Source organism: Rhinoderma darwinii, chromosome 1, assembly GCF_050947455.1.
Source record: "Rhinoderma darwinii isolate aRhiDar2 chromosome 1, aRhiDar2.hap1, whole genome shotgun sequence".
In the NCBI taxonomy this organism is placed as follows: domain Eukaryota; kingdom Metazoa; phylum Chordata; class Amphibia; order Anura; family Rhinodermatidae; genus Rhinoderma; species Rhinoderma darwinii.
In genome coordinates this window covers 567,282,018-567,304,093 of record NC_134687.1, presented here as the reverse complement: position 1 = coordinate 567,304,093, position 22,076 = coordinate 567,282,018, and the positions used below count along the sequence as shown (strand labels likewise).

The 22,076-nt window shown below is 40.1% G+C and overlaps 1 protein-coding gene across 8 annotated transcripts in view; it reads left to right on the top strand.

Annotated features, from left to right (window-relative positions):
* MAST4 (microtubule associated serine/threonine kinase family member 4) overlaps positions 1-22,076 on the top strand; it is a 554,832-nt gene that overhangs the window by 463,648 nt on the left and 69,108 nt on the right. For all 8 annotated transcript variants that reach the window (XM_075838910.1, XM_075838903.1, XM_075838894.1 and 5 more), the window contains 5 exons: positions 10,745-10,899; positions 12,676-12,751; positions 14,404-14,613; positions 18,787-18,888; positions 19,172-19,304. In XM_075838910.1, coding sequence (XP_075695025.1) covers positions 10,745-10,899; positions 12,676-12,751; positions 14,404-14,613; positions 18,787-18,888; positions 19,172-19,304 — 676 coding nt within the window. The remainder of the gene's footprint in view (positions 1-10,744; positions 10,900-12,675; positions 12,752-14,403; positions 14,614-18,786; positions 18,889-19,171; positions 19,305-22,076) is intronic.

Here is a 22,076-nt window from a genome sequence, read left to right as displayed (position 1 = left end):
TGCGGAGAAGCTGGGTGCTTTGAGGCTGGAGGTACGGCGGGCTTGTAGACAGAAGAAATTGACGCTGCGGGAGCTTCAGTCGCTGCTGGGGAAGTTGAATTTCGCTTGCCGGATTATGCCAATGGGGAGGGTGTTTGGTAGACGGTTGGCGGCGGCAACGGCGGGAGTGCGTGCGCCGCATCATTTTGTGCGGCTCAAGGAGGAGCACCGAGCTGATCTTCAGGTTTGGGATGACTTCTTGGGCCAGTACAATGGTCGCTCGCTGTGGATGGCCCCAGCGCAGGATACGAGTGATTTGTATATTTTTACGGATGCGGCTGGGGCGGGCGGTTTTGGGGGCTTACGGCGGAGGTCCGTGGTGCGCAGGTCAATGGCCGGCTAGTTGGGTGTCCAGTGGACTCACGCAGAATCTGGCCCTGCTCGAGCTGTTCCCCATCGTGGTGGCGGCGACCATTTGGGGGGACAGGCTCAGGGATAAGAAGGTTCGTTTTTACTGCGACAACAGGGGGGTGGTGCTGGCCATTAATAACATCACGGCGTCCTCTCCTCCGGTAGTTCAATTGTTGCGACATTTAGTGTTGGTGTGTTTGTCGTTGAACGCGTGGGTGGTGGCGGTGCATGTGCCGGGAGTACGGAATTGTATCGCTGATGCTCTTTCTCGCTCGCGGTGGAACCGGTTTCGGCAATTGGCACCGGGAGCGGAACGGCTCGGTTTGGCTTGTCCGGAACATCTTTGGGATCTGGTCTCGGTCCCGTAGAACAACTGGTAAAAAGGTCTTTGGCGCGCACGACGTGGAGTGCTTATTCTGCTTGTTGGAGGCAGTGGGAGGAGTGGGTAAGAGAGTTGGGTGACGTCAATACGGATAGAGACAGGTTGGTGGCACTTTTGTACTGGTTAAGGGACGCCTGGGAGGCGGGGTTTTTTCTCAAAAACTGACCAATTGGGGAAGGGTAAGCTGATAGTTTTGTTCGCCCTTCCGGGGTCGGTTATGTGCCCAGTAGAGTGCATGCAGGGTTTTAAGCCGCGAGCGGGGCCTCCAGATTTGCCTTTGTTACGTCATGTGGACGGGTCGTTTTTGTCCAGGTTTCAGTTTGGAGCTGTATTTAAAAAATGTTTGACGGCGGTTGGTGTCGCGGCGGGCTCATATTCATCTCATTCCTTCAGGATTGGCGCAGCAACTGAAGCGGGGCGCTGGGGGTTGGATGATGAAGGGGTTCGGCGCATTGGTCGTTGGGAGTCCAACAGATTTAAGTCCTATGTCCGCCCCCATTTGTTATGAGGTTTGTTGTTAACGCTTAAAGAAATGTTTTATATGGTGGTGTCTAATTGTTTTCTGTTTCAGATTTGCCTCCGTGTTTGGTGTGGTTGCTGGGTCATTCTTACGTGCACTGGGGGGCTTTGAGGGCGGACGTCCGCCCGGACGGTCGCCAATTGCGCATTCCGCGACAGGATGCGGTTGTGCATTGGCTGGGATTTAGAGGTATGTCATGGAGCAGGGTGTTGGCGGAATTCCAGATATATGCCCGGCTTGATAGGGTTCCGGAGGTCTTAGTGTTGCACGTGGGTGGGAATGACTTAGGAGTCCGCCCCTTTCGTGAGTTGGTGCGGGACATCAAACACGATATGTTGTGTTTGTGGGTTTCTTATCCCAAGTTGGTCATAGTGTGGTCGGACATAGTCCCGAGGAAACATTGGCGGTTGGCTAGGTCAGTGGAGAGAGTCAATAAGGCTCGCATTAAAGTTAATCGGGCGGTGTCCCGTTTTGTAGCAAAAAACGGGGGCATTTGCGTGCGGCACAGGGATTTGGAGTCAGGAGTGGGGAACTTCTGGAGGAGTGATGGGGTTCATCTGACCGAGGTTGGCATTGATCTTTGGAGCTTGGCGATAGCAGAAGGAATAGAAAGGGCGGTGGTGGTGTGGCGGAACTCACAGGCTTAAGGTGGTCAAGGCCTGTTTCGCTGTGGCGGGGGGAGTCCTTGAGGCCAGTCAGTACAAAATGGTGGGGGGGTCGCATCGGGGGTATGCGTCCCCCAAAAAAGGTACATGGTTGAAGACTTCATCGGGTGTTATCCCTTTGAAGTGGTCTTCTGGTGGAAGGTATATCACTTGAAGGCTTCATCGGGTGTTATCCCTTTGAAGTGGACTTCTAGTGGTCGGTATATCACTTGAGGGCTTCATCGGGTGTTATCCCTTTGAAGTGGACTTCTAGTGGTTGGAGCCATCTGCAGAGGTGAACGGTGCTTCCGAGCTGGTTTACGGCTGGAGGTAATTACTGGTTTGCAGATGGCTAACTCGGTGTGTTCTTAAAAAAGGAATATCTGAAAGGGCTTCAAGGACTTCCTCTGCTCGGGTTAATGTTAACGTTAAAATTGTTATTTACGATTCTGACCCATGTTGGGTCATGTGAATTATTAGGAGGAATTCTCTGGTGGATTCCTAACTAGTTATCCGAATGTTTCGGATTTAAATTGTTTTTATAAAACTGTGAAATTAATAAACGGCTGCTGTGGCCATTTCACATCCAACCTCGGTGTCACGTGTCTTTCCTAATGGTGGGGGTGGAGGGATAGGATGGGTAAGGGAAGGTTCATTAACACACGACTCTACTTAGGCAGGTCATGAGACAAACCGAAACCGTTTGCACCGGATCCGTCACCATTGAAGTCATTGGTGAATCAAACGAAAGCCTATGGATTCCATTTGTTTCAGTCAGGGTTCTGTTCTGACGGAAAGCTCAGACAGAACGCCTGAACGGAACCCTGATGCAGATGTGAACGGAGCCCAACACCTATTTATAGATAAGATAGGATCCACCACTCACCATGGATAATGGACACAGCAACACTCCTCCCCCTCCCTGTGCAATGACCTCTACATAGGTCGCAAAGCATGCCTAGAAAACTGTCCCATAGAAGTCAATGAGTCCCCTCCTGTTCAACGGTTTCTATGGTCCATGTGGCTGCTGTAAAGCGTATCTCTAAATCCTGATAACAGCAGCTCAGGCAAGATGAATGCCCCCATAATCATGTACAGAAAATACAATAAAAAATAAATCTACAATCAAAAAATAAAAACAGATTAGAAAATAAGAATATGTTTTAACATCTGATTTTAATTAGGAAAGCAGTATATACTGTATTTTTCGGACTTTGAGACGCACCTGACTATAAGATGGACCCAGAAAATAGGAAAAAATTTCATATTTTACTACTTTTACAAAGAAAAAACTATTTGTTAAAAAAAATAATTTATTTTGTTTTAACACATTCTGAGAGCTATTTTTTGGTACATATGATTTTTTTATCACTTTTTATTTCATTCCTTTTCTTTTAATTTTTACTTTGTGCTTGGGGAAAAATGCGAAAAGCTTTTTTTTTTTAACTTTTAATATTTTTTTACACTCCTGAAAATGTATCTATCTTTTTTTTTTTTTTCTACTAATTTTATTAGTTCCCCTAGGGGACTTGAACCAGCGATCATTAAATCGCTGGTACAATACACTGCAATACATGGATGAGTTACGGAAACAGCGTAACTCACCGAGCTACGCTGTTTCCGTAACTCCCATAGTAGTGAATGGCAGTTACAGAAGCAGCGTAGCATGCTGTGCTGTTTCCGTAACTACTGTTCAGTTCTTTGGGAGTTACGGAAACAGCGTAGCTCAGCGAGTTACGCTGTTTACGTAACTCGACCATGTACGCTGGTTTCGGAGCTACCGAGTTCCAGAAACAGCGTAGCTCGCGGTGCTACGCTGTTAAGGTAACTCCCATTCACTTCTATGGGAGTTAGGGAAACAGCGTTGCTCAGTGAGCACGTGGATGTTTCCGTAATTCCCGACCACCTACCCAGGAAGTGACCGGGAGGTAGCGGAGCGAGTAAGATAGAACGGGGTTTAGGGGGCCCGTGCATTGCCCAGGAGCCTGGACCTCAAAAAGATAGGACATGTCTTATTACGGCCGTATTTTGCGGTCCAGGGTCGGTCGTGTGCATGAGGCCTTACAGTCCGAAAAATACGGCAGATGATACTTCAAGCTTAATTTTGATTTATGGGATTGTAATAAAGTATTGCAGTGATAATATTTGCATTAGTGGTCATGTAGCACCAGAGCCCAAAACACATTTTTCCAATAAAAACTACCATTGCACGGGCACATTGGACTATATACTCACAGCACTTGAGAGTTAAATACACGTGCCAGTGCTGCACTTGGAAAAGCTTATCTGAGCAGGCTTTTTCTTCAATAAAGAAGAGGTTTAGATAAGAGAACATTTGTGCCAAGGTCAGTAATGTCAAATGTATCTCCTGTCAGATCAATTATTCTTATAAAAAGGCAAATGTTGAGATGCTGTTCTTGGGTGTGCCTCATCCATACGTGGTAACAAGGACAGCACAAGTCCTCAGTCGTTTAGGTAGAACAGACCGCCCAGTACAACAGAACGACATTTGATGGGATATTCGTAAACCTTTGGAAATCCTCATTATACTGGACTCGCCACGTCATAATGTCTCTCTTCATAACTTGTCTTTTCCCGGTTACTTTTAGGCTGATTTTAAACACCGCGTTTTGCTGCGTTTTTCTTTGGCGTTTCTTGCAGCGTTTTTTTTGTGTTTTTTTTACGGTCAAATACACAACGTTGTGGCATCTTTGATTTCAGTGGCATTTTTTCAAAACACAGCATGCTCTGGGAATTGCATTTATTTGCGTTAGCTTCTGTATTGGGAAGAATCCTGTGTGATGGAGGCCTTAGTCATGTCCTCCGTAATTGATACGTGACATTGTATCCCACAAGGTCACCACACTTCTATCCAGGGACATATGGTCATGGTGGGTCTGACAAATTCATGTGTGCTGTAATCCGTCTTTTTTTTCTTCTATGAAATGATCTAATACCATAGAAATTCTCCCTGTTGGAGCCTATCTTTTGTGCTATGAGTTGCTGACATCTCAGAAATCTAAGACATAAACAGTTTTACTCTTGATATAGCATTGGCAAAGACAGACAGAATTTTGCTAAGTAGACACAATTTTTGGTCCCAACACAATAAAGTTGAGACCTGAAAGAAACAACTTGGTTTCCGGACTTCCCCTGATAGCCGGTGGCCTAGGATGTGTCTCATCAACTTGATGCATGACTTGTCCTTGTGAAATTAGGCTACTCTCTCTCCATTCGTGTCAAGCTGGTTTCTGTTGTGACTATACCGATCATCTAAATAGAAGTTGACAGCATTTGTCACTTTACACTATATATACCCTTACTCCATCCTCTGTCCAACGAGGGAATTCCACTTTACATTTACTGTTCATCATAGATCTCTTAAATTATTCCGGGGAGTGTTTGACCTATATCTCAGAAGACAGGTCATAGTTTATCGACGCAGCCGCTGGTTGCTTGGTTTCTCTCCGGTGTCTCTTTTATGCAGTCTAAAATAATTTTTTACTCCACTACTATAAAGATGTCAGTGTGGTAAGGACTTTCTCATGAAATATAGCTTCTGATGCATGGTACATATTTTATTAGGAAAATAAGATACTGGTAGTTTCATCATCATAAGGATGTGTAAAGTTTACCTTAAATGTTAATTTTGTGTTTACAACATGAGATGTATGATATCTTATATATATCTTATGCACTTACCTTTTACAAGACACACACAAATTTATTACATATAAATACATATGTATTTGGGGGTAAATTATCCAATGAAACAGTACAAACCCTGGGATAAAGCTGATGTTCCCGCCAAGATTACCGCACGTCTGCTCTTAGTACAGCTTTCGATAGCTTTCCTCAGGCTCTAGACTTGATACTCCCTACCTGCCCTGTAGTAACTTCTGACACTCTTCCTTTTTCGATATTTCAAGATTTATATAGCGCCATCATGTTCTGCAGCGCTTTACAAGTGGTGGAAGAATTTTGATGTAAATATATTTTCATTGGCTCTTTTATGGATCACTGCTTCTATGTGATGGTAATCCTTTGAATATTTCTGACTTGCCACCCAAATCTTTTACCCCATACTACAGAAGCCATCTGAGGGCCCATCGATACTCCCCTGGTACTCTATTATTGATGGGGGTAAAGAAGGATCTGGCATTTTGGGTTTCATGCCTAGTCAATTGTTCCCATGGGAGGTGATTTTCTGCCAGTGTCTGGCAGTGGCATATTCCACTCTCCCCATTGTCATAAACATGCACATTTCATCCATCTGAGCATGCATGTATATGGCGGCGTCGTGAGCAATAATTGTTGGCTGAAGTCCCCCCAAAGTTAAATGAACTGCCATCCATGTAATACACAGACAGGCCAGCTCCATCCTGGCTCATGGAGGAGGGTCCCTTGCAAGGTAGGAATTTATATGAGTACGAACTGCTCAGCTGTGCAGCAGGAGGTTACATAAGCTCACTCAGTGCTGGAGCATGCAGCAAGCAAAAGTTCCCCTCCCCCAGTTACAACTATCATGAGTTTTAGATTTCCCCTGGGAGGGACATCATTATAAGAACTCTTTGCTATGGGCTTCATGGATTGGGTTTCCATGGCCAAGCAGTCGCACCCAATCCTGGGTCTCTTTGTTCCAGCGAAGGAAAATGTTGGTGCAGCAGCATAGGCATACATATACTGTTTCCTTCCTAATAGTTTGCCAAGTTTAGAAAATAATACGTTGAAAAGCCTTCAAACAGCTCTATTGTCAAAACCTTTTGGGATGACTTGGAACACTGCTAATGCCAAGACTAATGCTCTTGGATGTCAATTCCAACAGTCAAGCGCCTAACTCTAGAGGAAATTCTTACCATAAGAGTGGATGCTTTTATAACCGCAAAAAGTGAACCAATTATATATTAATTTAGGAAAAAGATGTTCAGTTACTACATACGGATATGATGTTTTGGTATTTATTGTAGTTTTTGTATTTACCTCTAAAAACTTAATTTTTATGTATGCTCGTACAACTATATCCTTCACCTCAAATTTATGAAGCAAACTTTGATTCTGCAAATCCACAAGTAGCAACCGCAGAATGTCACCTCTTCCTGTGTATTGTGCGAGTAAATCACTGCGGCACCTTTTTGACACTTGTGGCATTGTTGTTTTTTGGCTATATGACATCATTTCCACATCTGACTCTAAAGCTCTTATATCTTGTTCTATTTCTTGGGATTAAACTTTAGAAATGTGCTAATCTAGTTACTCCTTCTTGTAGACAAAAATATCATTCATTGTTTTTGTAACATTCAAATGAGATTTCCTAAATAAAGTTCAGATTGTGTATAGTAAATGCTGCCACTTCATGATAATTTTGCTCTACTTTCCCATTGCCAAAGCTTCTGTTCTATGTAAGAGTAGAGTCGCCATTCATTTGTGAGAGTTCTACTTTTGATGTCCGTTTTTAAAAGTGTTTGACAAATTATATTAAAAACTATATTCCCCTAATACTGCTCATGTGGCTGAAAAGAAACCAGTTATCTAGATTTTTTTTTTAAAAAACAGGGGTTGTGTGCATTAGGCAATCCCTCTTTGTTTGAAGGTTCCTCCAGAAATAAGCTGATCCCACTGCTGGAATGAACCTGTAAGCAAGTGCTTAGTTTCCCTACACCGCCACCACAGGAGAAATGAAGCATTACATGGTGGTCATTAAAATCAATGGGCTCTCCTTTACGGCTAGTTGATGGACGTACTCAAATAAGGAGTAAGCAAAACCTTCAAGATCATTCATATAAAGAACGTGATAGTATGAGTTGTTTGGAAAAATCATGGTTTGTGATTACAAATGCTAGTTTGACCTACAAATTAAAAAAGGAGCGAGCACTTGCAACCATTAGCTGCAACCACATTGAAGACACTTAGTCTATAATATATAGGGCAGTAAAATGCATGATTTAGCAAGATGAGGCCAAAGCTGTCACTTGAATACAGTAGGTTAGAGACTGGTCAGTTTGGGGCATGTTAGGAGGAAGTGATTATCTTTATTATTTCAAGAATAGATCTTTAGTAAATAGTCCTTGAGTTGTACACCATTACAGTTTCTACAGGAGTCTCCATCCAGCTTTCCTAGAGTTGTGATGAGATATCTTCCTAGTAATGCAGTGATAAGTTCCCCACCCCTGAAAGTCTGGGAAAGCAAGGTGACGACTCTTGTGAGAGGTGTAATGCAGCCATATTGGTTGTCACCAGTCTTTACCAGAAAACGGCATAACTAAAAAATATTTTACAGCTGGGCAAAATAGAACTTTAAGGGCTACTTTACACAGAGTATTTTGCGTAATCCACGTCAGAAAAAAACGCCCGAAATCGCCTCCCATTGATTTCAATGGGAGGCGGAGGCATTTTTTTCCCGCGAGCAGTAAAAAACGCTTGTGAGAAAAAGAAGCAACATGCCCTTTCTTCGAGCATTTTTGTCTGACCTCCCATTGACCTCCCATTGACATCAATGGGAGGCAAAGATCGTGTTTTTCGCTGCGGTTTTAGCCCGTGGCACTCAATGGCCGCGGGCAGTATGTGCCCCGAAGAACTTGGCAAATGTTCTCCCGGCAGGTCAAAATCTGCCTCAAAATTCCTGAAGGAATGTTGAGGCAGGTTTTTCCGCCTGCAAAAAACTGTGTGAACAGAGCCTTAAGCATTTACCTTTTGTTTCAAGGGAAATGACCTTGATGTTTATCATTATACCAATATCCAGGATCACAAACTTCCTAAAATGTGCTCTGCAGAATGCGGTTGGCTGTTTACTATTCCGTGTCCTCATCATTCATCCCCTACTTTTATGGGGTTCACTTTATTTTCTGAGTGCCTCTTGCTAACCTCATTTTAAAGGTCCTGTTGCCCACTTCAGTTTCAAGGACTTGAGATCCTTGAGATGTCCGGATACCAAGAAAGGAGATTTGTTTCTGACAATCAAATCCTGTAGCTAATCAGAAACTGTCAACACGGCCTGTCTATATAGTAATAAAATATGTGATGTAGAGGCACGGAGTCTCCCAGTAATATATAAGCAATCAGTGGTAGCACGCTCCATGCAATGAACTCTGCCACCAGCCAAACAAAGGTATCTGATAAACATGTGTATATGTGGCGAGCCCGGATCAAGAGCATTCCAGCGCTGCAGTGAAGCCCAGGTCATTCCCATTATCAAAAAGAACCTGTGAATGTCATTCATTTGTTATATGCCATCTGTGCAGAAAACAAAAGGCCACTTACACACTGTATATTTGGAATATAAACTACATGTATCATTTATATATATATATATATATATATATCACACATTGGGCCCTACATTTTCAGAGCAGAACTTTCTTATATACATTAGTCTCCACTACGGCGTAAACAGTGGTGGCCAGTGCAGAATATTTTTTTATACAGTTGTCCATCTTCTATTTTATGCTATAATGCATTTTATATATACACACTACATGGCCAAAAGTATGTGGACACGGAGATGAGATCTGTGTGTATTTGGTTAGCGTGAGCATTTCTTTGCCACTTTCTCCTCTGGGAAGGCTTAATACTAGATTTGGAGCACAGTTCCATGAGACTAGGCACAAATGTTGGGAAATAAGGACTTCGATTTTGGAATATGGTTCCATGAGTACAAGCACTAATGTTGGGAGACAAACCTGCGTTGCCATTCTAAAGGTGTTCATTAGGGTTGAGGTCAAGACTGTGTAGGGCAGTTATTTTCCACACCAAACTCCAGTATTCTATGCACCTTCCTTTGTGTCACACATTGTTTAGATGATTTTAAAGATTACGTGAGGCCATCCTCGGCTGCTGCTTATCAAACTGTATTAGGAAGTCCGAAGGGCTTTGCAGGTTATGCAGTCACAAATGACTTCTGTACGTAAATACACGCTAGTCCGTTCTTTAAGCACCTAGACCTCGAATAGTCTGATTAAGATATGAGTATCTGTTACATGCAATATCTATCAGGACTAAAGTGTTATTTAGTCAGTGAGGCCCACAGCCTTTCCACAGAAGGACAGCACTATGCTCTCAATGTACTTAATACAGACACACAATAAGGATAACAGTTTTGTCATTAGCAACTTGTTGACGGTTTCCAAACAGCAACATATTTTGTAATTTGCACAGAACAAAACAAACTAAACAAGGCCAAAAACAAATCAAAGATACATTACAAATATTTTACATTTGCTGACTATTATCAGATATTTGGTCGGTTCCTGTCTCAATTTCTAGTATATAGCATATGTCATCATCATGTTCTTCTCTGTAGGGGACTGTTTTTGTGTTTATCTAATGTCAGTACTTTTTTGAATGGTATATTTGATATGGGATCTGTATATGCTGTATGTAGGTTTGTGAATAATGCATACTTCATTGCTGGATGTGACCTTTTATCTCATGATAGATCATCAAAGATTTTCTTTTAGGCTGCAATGAGATTTGGATATACAGTAGAGAAGCAGCCAGTAATGACTTGTCATTGTCCAATTCCTTTTACCTGTCAACAAAAATATATCCACATTGCTGATATCATCCATTTTCTATTCTCCTCCAACTAACCTTCCGGCCTGACATTTAAAAGAGATTTATACAATCTGAAATAGACAGTTGTGCTTTGTAGACATGATTCCCTTACACTGGAGACAGATGCAGACATATAAACAATAAACAGCCTTTGATGTTGATCACTACTAATTTTTGTAGGCTCTGCAAATCGGCAATGACATCTCAAGAGCGTCTATATTCTACATGTATGTTAACCCTCTCTCCCGTATTCCACAGTCTTCCTGTTCGTCCCAGGAGAAGCTACACCAATTACCATATCAACCAACACCCGACGAACTCCATTTTTTGTCCAAACATTTCTGCACGGAGAGCATTGCCAGCGATGACAGATGCCGGAACACACCATTGCGCCCTCGCTCCAGGAGTCTCAGGTGTGTGAAGTCTGCTACTGTCACAGAGAGAAATAATCAATCAAATTTACATTTAGTCTTGTCCTAAACGTGAAATGTGATCATCTGATAGTCAACCTCTGAATACAAATTGTTTACAAGAACGTGATCAGTCTTATAGAGTATTTCCTTTCTGATGACTGTAAATTCAAGCTTTTCCAGGCTCAGGTGGACTTCTCTCCTAGGCTTAAAGTTCTCTCATCTCATTAGTGTGTGGGCAGGTCAAGTGGCAACTGCTGTAGTACTATTAGTGCAAACTTCAGGGTTTTGTTTTTTTTTTAAAGAACTTTTACATGTAAAACTCTTGTTCAGCATCAATAATGGTCCATTTGAGACAACGTGAACTCAGTGAGTTTAAGGTCAAGGTAAAGTTGTTCTTTACTTACTAACGTTAGGAGCTTTGTGTTACTGCTGATTTCAGTTAGAGACAGAATATTTGAGGGACAGAAGTTGTTCAACTCAATATAAAGCAACCAACTGGAGTTTCGTCCATGAAGGGTGGCAAGTAGAGAGGGCCTGCTAAAGCGGACAGTGTCAAACCATTGTCTTCAGTAATAGTCTTCCTTTTTGTGGACCCCTGCTATGGTGTTTTATTGTTTTCTACCTCTTTTTGTATTGCACCAACAGATTCATGGTCAAAAAGTTCTCACACTCAGTTTGTATGCAAGAAAATGTAGGTTGACTGCTGCTAAACCACTTTTCCTTTTTTTTTTGCTCCTGTCAGCACAGTGATAATCCACCCTTTAGCTGGACAGTTGTATAATGTATGTCAGATTGACTGCTATGGATGCTTTGTTTTAACTGCTACAGCCATTAAATTGGGTTTGACAGGGAGTTCCTAGAAACCAGTATATCTTAATGTCTTTACGCGGAACAGTATTTAAAACCATCGACAAATGATCAGTGGCTTGAAAAATCATGACAGAGGATCTGAAGGACATTTCCCTCAGTACGATGCTCACAGCCATCATGGGGAAAACTTCTTCTCGCTGAGGGTGCTGCGTCTTTGTCACCTAGCGATAGCACTCCCAAGCCCTCATGACCCGTGCTCTCGGCAGCAATGCCTCTACAAGTGGCATTTAAATTTAAGGATCATGCCGCCGATCATTATTACAGCAGCGTGGTTCATGAAGATCAACAATAAACACGTTTTGGTTCCTTAAACATCTTTTTCTTCATTCACACTGACCAAATATCGTTATGATCACATGGAGTGCAGGGTGGGGGACAAGGAAGCTTGGCAACACTTAAACCATACACATCTTTATAGTATAAAAAGAAATATGTGAAAAAATCTTTAATGTAGGTTAATATATTTATTGAAGTCACTTTTATATTTTGTGTGAGCTGAAAAGTTGTCATATTTTATGACATGTCTACGTTCCCATTGTGATCACCTTCTCCTCAGTGGGGAGTGATTTATGGTGGTAAATCATTGCCGGGTAGTACAGAGGAGAAGATGACTTTATTGGCCTTTATCCTCCAACCACCCAGATTGTGAATGTGAAATACACATTAAAGTTTCTAGCAGCTACAAATGATTGTCGTAGCTCTGATGTGAAATGTTCATCTAAACGCTGCTGTAGATCAGGACGCGCAGTTCTAGGATGGTGGTCTTTAGTCTGGCTGCTTCTTCTTTATTAAACACATGTGATTCTGACGGCTTGTTGTACTTTTCTGTTCTTGGAAGTAATTGTGTTGATTTATGAACTGCTTTTAATACCAAGTAAATTAAAAGACCATTTTACGTGTTGTCAGCCCTGGACGTACAACCGCCTGCTGTGACCACGAGATAATTATGATGAACCATGTGTACAAGGAACGATTCCCTAAGGTAATTTTATACAATTTTCTCTTTTGTATAATTTCATTGCTTTGTATTTTGTATTCCTTATTCCTCAGTCCTAGTTGCTCTATATTTGGCTTAATAATGCCTACAATTTCTATGTTGTACAATAATTACCTAAAATACAACTGTGATACATATGTCATACCCTAGCGGGGCGAAATGACTTTACACTCGAAGTGAACTACATCTCTACTATTTCTTCACTTTATCGGCCTGGATTATCACCTAACCTTGCCACTGAAACTGATCTCACCAAGGGCGTACATAACATCGAAGCAGACCATGTGTCTTCTATGGGGCTCACCCCTTGTCTATCGGGTGGTGGTAATCTGTACCGGACTCCCCTCTCCAAAAAATCTACTGTACATTGTTAGAAAACGAGAGTAAATTGGCACAAATGTCATGGAATAGGGTAGAGAAAAAAACAAGTCCTTCTATCCTGGGTGGCAAAACCAGGTGCCATATTGGAGGGGGACATTTTGAACTTTGCTATGGGGCCCCTTATCTTCTAAGTACACAACTGGATTTTACTAAAGTTGTTAGTAGCCTACTTATAAATGTAAAGGCCTTTACGGCTAATCCTTCAACAAATGAATTGCTTAAATGCTTAAAGAGCAAGTCCTTAATGGGTATTTCAGTTTCCGAAAATTTAGCTTCTCTATTGTTTAATGAAAAGTTAAGCAACTTTCCAATATAGTTTGTGTATCAATTTCTCAATGTTTGTAGGATCTCAGCTTTGTGTAGTTTAACGGGAGCCTTCATTGTTTACTTCTAGAGGTTGAAATTCTGTCCTGGTCATGTGATGGTTACAGTCATTCGGCTCATTATAATGGAGGGCTCTGAAAACTGTACTGTAACCAGCCGTGCACCAGTGTGATCACCACATGACCAGGGCAGATTTTCATCCACTTGAAGTAAACAATGTATTTAATGACAGCAAGAAAAAGATCTTAAAACCCACGAGGAAGTGATTAACCGTGATTAAATAAGGGCTTTTTACAACACGGCCGATGCAGCGAGCGCCGATCAACAAGACATCGTTGATCGGCGCTCATTTGCTCCTGTCACACGGAGCTATGGATGGGGACGAACAGTCGTTACTCCGATCACTCGTCCCCATACATTATCATCTCGGCAGCGCGTCTCCCTTTTTACACAGGGAGATATGCTGCCGACAACGATAATATTTTCATATTTTACTTTTTTAAAACTATACAATCAGCAGATGATCGAGCGTTTGCTCATTCATCTGCTGATCGCTGCCCGGTTTACACAGGGAAATTATCGGCAACAAGCATTATATGAACGCTTGTCTGCATGATAATCGCCTAGTGTAAAAACCCCTTAACGTTTCAATGTACAATGGATAAACTTTATTTGCAGAAACAAGGAAAGCCCTTAAATATGATGTTAATAGAAATGTTTCTGTGGAAAGCCATAGAGGGAATTTATTACCCATAGGTTGCGGTTTGCAGTGAGCAAACTAAAATGATTTGATTTTTCTAAAATCTTCTTTTTATTAAATTTTTGTATCAACTAATTGTTATTCCATCACCTTGTTCTTGTCTTTACTAGCTCTAAGCGCTGGTTATAAAGGTAACTTTCGACTTTTACTTTCAATGCCCATATTTCCTCAGGCCACAGCTCAGATGGAAGAGCGACTTCAGGACATTATCACCAACTATTCCCCTGACAGCGTGCTTCCGCTACCAGATGGCGTGCTCGGCTTCACTCACCATCAGATCGTGGAGCTGGCACGAGACTGCCTGGACAAATCCCACCAAGGTCTCATAACCTCAAGATATTTTCTGGAGTTGCAGCAAAAATTAGAAAAGTTATTACAAGAGGTAACTCATAGTCTGACTTGCAATAAAATATAAGAAAGATCAATTGTATACAAATGGAATGTTAAATTCCCAGGATTCAAATCTGTAGGTGATAGAACAAGGCTTGTAGTTGCCCTGTTCCTTAAATACTGTAATATTTCAAAAGAAAGCGGAGGTTTACACAGATTCCCTTTGTCTAATCTTCTTTTATCTTTAAAGAGGAAAAAAACCGATTTAAAACAATTATGAAATAAAGACAATCGTATAATACTTATTTTTTTTCTTTTAAACATAATTTTAAGTAGAGAAACCAAGGTCTTTACATTCTTGAATACTACTGGAATATTGCTTTGCTGCGCTATTGTTTACGGTAAATCCACAGACACCCGGACTGAATGCCGACAGAACCCATTAAAGTCAATGGGTTTCGTCGGCCGCCGGTGGTGTCCATGTTGCAACAGAACCGTTGTGTCTGGCATTCCGTTGTTCTACTTCTCTGACGGAGCAGAACAACGGAATGCCCTGACGCAGATGTAAACAGGGCCTTATTGTATATTTTTTTTCGTATTGTTTGCCAACCTGGAAGTCCAGAATAAAACCTGTCTGTATAATAAGCAGAAGTCCAGTGATATTCGTATTTACATGATTATTCTCAGCATGATCAGTATAAATTGACAAAAATACGTCAAGAATACGGGGATAACGCCCTGCCAACAATTAAATATACTCTATGGGGAATTGGACATAGATGAGTTAAATGCTCTTTATTACTGATCACTAATGTAAAGTCATTTTAAAAATCATTATACGGATGGTTGACTATACTAGTGAAAATCTGGTACTCTTATTAAAGGGGTATTTTAGTTTTAGCAAATTAGGCTTTATCATATTTTCCAATATATTTTCTGTGTCCATTCCTCACAGTTATCAAGAACACCGCTGTGTGTAGTCTGTATGAAACGTAAAGAAAATAACCAGGAATAGGGCGGCAAAAAAGATGTCGGATAAGCATTTTTGGTTTACAAGATATATTACGATGTATTATCTTTGCACACACTATTGATTTTTGGGGAAAAAATTGTAAACGTAAGAAAGGCACGCTTAAAAGATGAAAAAATAACCTGTCTGCCTTTAGCTACCATTAGAAAAAGCTTACTGCATATGATTTATCCGTTGAGCTCAATAATAAAACAGTATGCCGCAAGCTCCCCGTAGTGGTGGCTGAAGGCAAACCGAATTTTATTATTTACTTCTGTGCAAGGGATTTGGAGCTCTGTTACGACACGGCTATAAGTATATATATTATAAATGAATTAGCACAGCCTGATAGACTTTAACCATTAAGTGAAGAAGCTGATGAGACACGAGGAGACAGTCTTATAATTAAAGTTGTGTTTTAGGTCACGGTAATTACTAGAAAGAGCAAGGTCACATTGCTGGATCACTTTACTAATGTAATTAGGGCGTTCAATACAAAGTACATGTTTTGGTGACATAAATTTCATTTCTGATGTGAAATCAAATGGGTGGAACACAATATTATCATTTTAAATATTGTCCTGTGACTACCACTTGTGAGCTTGGCATTGCTCATGAATGGGAGTGATGCTGCCAAGTGTGACTGATGTTAATGAATTAAACCAATACAGAATTATATGCAGCGGCCTAAATGAGATGACAAGATGAGTTTTTATAATTTGTTCCTCCATGTCCATCATTGTCCAACTAGGTTTCAGCACAGATCACATGACTCCTAGTCGTTCCCGTTCTAGGTTAATGTAGTGTTTTTTAGTTAGAATAGGCAGTATATTTATGAAGAATTCCTAAACTCCAATTTTGATGGACAGGTCAAAATTTTAGAAGTCCTTCTTAGACAACTCCCAGTAGTCCAGTTATTCATACATTTCTAAGAGGAATAACAGAGAAACGGCACGACGCAGAGCCCTATGAAAATAAGCTCCAGAATTTTTATAGTATAGAAAATGTGAGTATTTACTAAAACAGTCATGTCAGCAGAGCTGACAGATCTTTAAGAATTGGGAATCACTATTCCAGTGCAATGAACAATTGTCATGTATCTGCTTAAAGGGGTTGTTTGATATAGAAAACCGATTCTTTAAATACCCTATTGGGGGTTTCTGAGTTTATAAAAGGGGTAGATGTCCTTGTTAAGGACCCTTATTTAGAAGTCAGAGTGGAGAGTGGCTACAAAGAGTATCTCTCACTCTGGAGGACCCAGCACATCTGTGCATTATATGGATAGCTCATTCATTTCAAAGGGAACTGTGTAATGCTTCACATCACCCGTGATGGCACTGCAGGGTAACTGAGCACTTGGAGTGGCAAACTATTTGATCAGTTTATTGTTAGAGGACCATGCTAAACAAAGGGGATTGTTCAATTAAAGTGTGTGTATATATATATATATATATATATATATATATATATATATATATATATATATATATATATCCGGAATAACTGCCCTTCCAAAGATTTTAGTTTAGTTTCTCTAAAAGCCTTTTGTTACCCAAGGTTTGGTTTGAGAGAGACAAGGCCTAAACTACTTTTTTCATAAAATACTTTTTTTTTATCTTCCAAATATAATGATCTATGTTATAGGATATTTTACCAATGCTCACACACCACTTTCAGAGTATATGTGATGTTTTTGTGAATAGATCTCAGTCCTTGCCTTGAAGCATGCTGCGTGTGAATTTTATTATTTAGAGTGTGAACATTATGGTCTGTCTCGAGAGTTTATAAACCGAGGTCTTGAGACTTAACAAGCAATTAGAGATAAGAAAGCATAATTCACAGCATTTGGTTAAAGCCAAGTGAATTGCTCCTCCATCTTCATTAGTCTTTGCAGACACTTGTATATTTAATTAGATGGATCTGCCCGACTCCCTCGGGTTATAGTTTGTCTGTTTTGGTTCCATGGTTTTAAAGCTAAAGACAATTGGAAAGTTCTCTACTCACTGACCACTGAAGACAGTTACTTAGTTTGGTTCTGACATCTCATACATAATAATAAAGATGAATGGTTTCTGCTGCCTGTTGCAAAACAAGGAAACTAGAATTCATATCTGTGAGCTCAGTGCCTACCAGTCAGTGAATATTAAAATGGAAAAACAAGGATAGGCAATAGCAGCTGCTTTAGTTTCGTTTTTTAGGATGAAAAAAAAAAAGGAATATGTCTGAGGGCAAATCCCTTTAAGTAAGGCCATCTATTAAATGTGAATGGCGCTCCAAATCCTCATTTGGGGAGCCAATTAAAAGTGTTATTTATATGTAAATTGACGCAGCAGTGGGGTCCTAGATTTAAATCCGACCTAGGGCAACATCTGCATGGAGTTAGTATGTTTCCCTATGTTTATGTGAGTTTCTGCTCCACACGCCAAAAACATACTGATAGGATAATTGGCTTCCTATGAAATCGGGGACAGCAACTGATGTAAATGGTGACCATCTCTACAGCGCTGCAGATTTTTTTGGCGCTATATAAGCATCATTAAATAAAGGCATAAAAACCATGCGGTCACCATACCGCTAGAATTATAAAATGGCTGAGTAGAATTTTGAACAACATAGTGGATGGTGAGTTCGATAAACTGTGAATAAAAGTGAAGGTCACAAAATGAAGGCAAGTGTGAGGGTTCCTACTTGGGCAACACCACATTTTTAAAGGCTATGTACATCTTTTGAATGTTTTTTTTTTTTTTTATATTTTCATTTAAAATCATAAAAAAACATTAATTTATTATCACTTTTTAAATTGACTTTTTTATTAAAGTTTTTTTTTTACTTTTTGTGATACAGCTTTTATGTATCATGTATGCATAGAGGCTATATTGTTCTCTTTCAGCTGCTTTCGTTAGTTCAGCTGAAAGCAGATCCTTATATCGATCACATAAAAATAAATTTTTTTAAATAAGTCAATTCAAAAAGTGATTACAATCACAAAAAACATTTATTTATTTAAAAACCACTCACTCAAAGGTGTATATATATATCGCCTTTTAAGTATTTTTATACACCCCCCCCCTCCCCCGCCCAGTCATGTGACTTGTAATGTATTTAGTGTAGTCCTGCATGGAGTTTAATATTGTGTTAGGTGACAACAAAAACCTTCATTGTGTCAATTTTAAGCTCATATTTTTTACCTTTTCTGTTCTCTTTTGATCTTTATAGGCTCAAGAAAGGTCAGAGAGTGGAGAATTGGCCTTTATTAAACAACTGGCCCAGAAAATCCTAATCGTAATAGCACGGCCAGCACGTTTGTTGGAATGCCTGGTAAGAATAAAAGCCTTTGTATTTGCCTTTTGATCTTTTTAAGATTAGGCAGACTAACATGAGATGGGTACTGCTGACTCGATAGATTCTTTCCAATGATGGAAAATTGCTGCAGTCGTCCAATCACATGTATTTAAAAATTGTTTTAAATAATAAAACTTGAATCTTCTCTGCTGTCAAACTCCCTTTTCTAGACCATTCCTTTTTTAATACATTCTAAACTATATGTTATTAGTGTATGTGAGGTTTTCTAAATGTTAATTACGTCTTTTGTGTAAACCAGGAATTTGATCCGGAAGAATTTTATTACCTTTTGGAAGCGGCGGAAGGCCATGCCAAAGAGGGGCAAGGTATTAAAACAGACATACCTAGGTATATTATCAGCCAGCTGGGACTGAATAAAGATCCACTGGAAGGTAAGCACGTCATGTATTTCCATTTATGACAACTACACAATGTACATGCATCCTCTTTGAACCGTTTAGACGCTGTAGAAATGCCCATAACTTCAAGTGAGATAGCTATATAGGATGGAGATGTCTCAATCAGGACTAGGCTCCTGCTCCAGAGAAGATCATGCGCCTCCTCCCTCATATAAGGAAAGCAATGCTGTCACTGTAAAGGTGCAATAAGGTATCATTGTAATAATAATGATATTGTGCGTTATATAAATGAATTCACTATTGTTTTTTTACATTTTTAATAAAAAAAATTTAAGGATCCTATATAGGGCAATATAAATATACAAACTAATGTAGCTTTGGAGCACAACATAATCTCTTAGGAAGTGAGCCTATGTACATGATTTCCACTGGTGGCATAAGCCTTAAAATTAAAGGGTTCCGCCGGGTCTTAAGCATTTCAAGTGCCACGTCCCCTTCCTTGTTTACATAGGCACAAGACTGAATGGGATTGAGCTGTGCATGGACAAACCGCTTGCCTGTGTAAACAATGAAGTAGGCGCGAGGCTTGTAGGAGCACCGCGTCCCCCCTCATTGTGCTGATCGGCGAGGGTCCCAGGATTTGAAGCCCCCACTGATGAAAAATTGATGACCATGCTAATAATAAGCCATTATTGTTTACATTTCGGGCAATTTCTAATTAGGTCCTCTGGAATTGGGCGCATCCATTTTAGTACATCGCAGCAAATAAAAGTAATAGAAACACTGTGAATGTGCTCCACAACACATGTTCTTAATATGGCAACATACAAAATGCAAGTCAATATAATTGCTTTAGAACAAGTATGTAATGATCTAGATTGTTAGTATATTAATGTATAATATCAAAGTTAATTACGCACAGGACATACAGTAGTACAGTAATACTATGATAGTCGAAGGCTGACTAAAATTAGAAAGTCGTAAAAAAAAAAAATCCCCCGAAACACCTCTACTCCGGTCTATGGGCTCTAACCAGTTTTGCGGCTCATGCCCATTCAAGTGAAATACCCAGAACACAGTCCATGGACAAGAGTGGTGCTGGGTATAGGAAATAAAAAGAACTTTTTTTTTTTTCTCATCTCAGACAACTCCTTAGTATTATCATGCCAAGGAAAAGACTTTGAGTTAAAGTCTAGAGTCATTACTTTGTAGAAGGTAGAACACAGTGGAAAGTTTTCTAAGAGGTTTCATAGAATTTATAACATGATCAATACGGATCATTTTGTAATGTAATGAGAAGAGCAGACGTTATTACATAGCTCTTACCAGTACCTAATTTTCTTGCTGGAGACTTGGATATTTTATGAGCAGCATTAGGATTCCACGTTTGCCGTCAAACAGAATGACTATAAAATGATATCTTTTTGCTAACAGCTGAGCATTATTACCTTCAGCTGCATGCTGGAAAGAGCCGGGCTTCATCTCTTATCTGCCAAATTGTTACCTTTTTATAATGTTTGCAAACAAACAACTTGAAGGGTATCCACGCTGGTAGCACAGGATCTGAACCCAGCAGCAGCTGCCTTCATGATGACCAAATATTCCTAATAGAGTAGTCACGCATGAATTACCGGTTGATAATAGCACATGAATAGACGGTGCTTTGAAAGCTGGACCACAACAGATTCATCATCTGCTAGATACCGGTGCATTTCTCAACTATTCCCTAGAGGAAATTTTTTTATTTTTCCCCTGTGGTTTTTAAATTGCCGTCTTTACCTTCTTTTTCTCTTTTTCTGTAACGCCAGTCTACAGAAATGGATTCAATCAATGACATAAAATAGGCAGATGTTCAATGGTATTTAGATGAGTTTTAAAAATCTCTTCAGGCATTTCAATATGGTTCCCGGGATTCTTACTTTAAGTGCTGACACTGGGATTCATTCCATTAATACCTACTGTTTGCAGATATTATGTGCCTCCGAGATAACTGCTACTGGGCAAGGCTCCTTTTGAAATGGAATTGTGCATTTTGCCTTGTTCGCCGTGACATTAGCTACTTTAGGAAGAATTTTCAATAGTATTTTAAGATATTTGAAGCAGAATAAAAGAATTCATGAAACTGAAGCAGTTTTCCTCAACTGCAATGATCACAGCGGATGGCAGGTACATTGAAACAGAAAAGAAGAACTTATGTGACATGGTCCATGCGTTATTTCTCCTTCCTGATCATTTTAGGTTTGATTTTTACTTACAGTAACACTTTTTTTTTTTAATGTTCCTACACATGGATAGACCATGTAAGGTCAGAAGACTCTCCCCCTGATTCTGTTTTATGGTACCTAAAGGAGTTGTCTCATGAATGCAAGCCTTTAAAGATAGCCCCCCTGCGATCAGCAGTTATCGCCTGAGAAAGCTTTAAGTGGCCATACATTCCCCTAAAAATAGTATTATATGCTGGACATTAAAATAAACGGCCAACTATGTAATACATGTACAGGCCAGGTCAATAGCTGTTCTTACCGGCTCACCAGTCTAGGTCATAGAGAGAGGTCAGGGGCGGTGGTGTCACTATAATGTCATCAATATGCAGCTACTTTAATAATGTTATAAAATCTAGATGTATGTATTTGTACAGTATGTAAGTTTCTAGATTTATTTTTTTTACGCTGCCTATATTAATTTCTCAAAGCAAATCTTGGATTTTAAGACCATAGTCCAGCGTTTGTAGGTCATTAAAGATGCCTAAGTAATAGATCAGTTTTGAGATAAAAATTTCACATGGCAAGTAAGGGTCCATTTTAC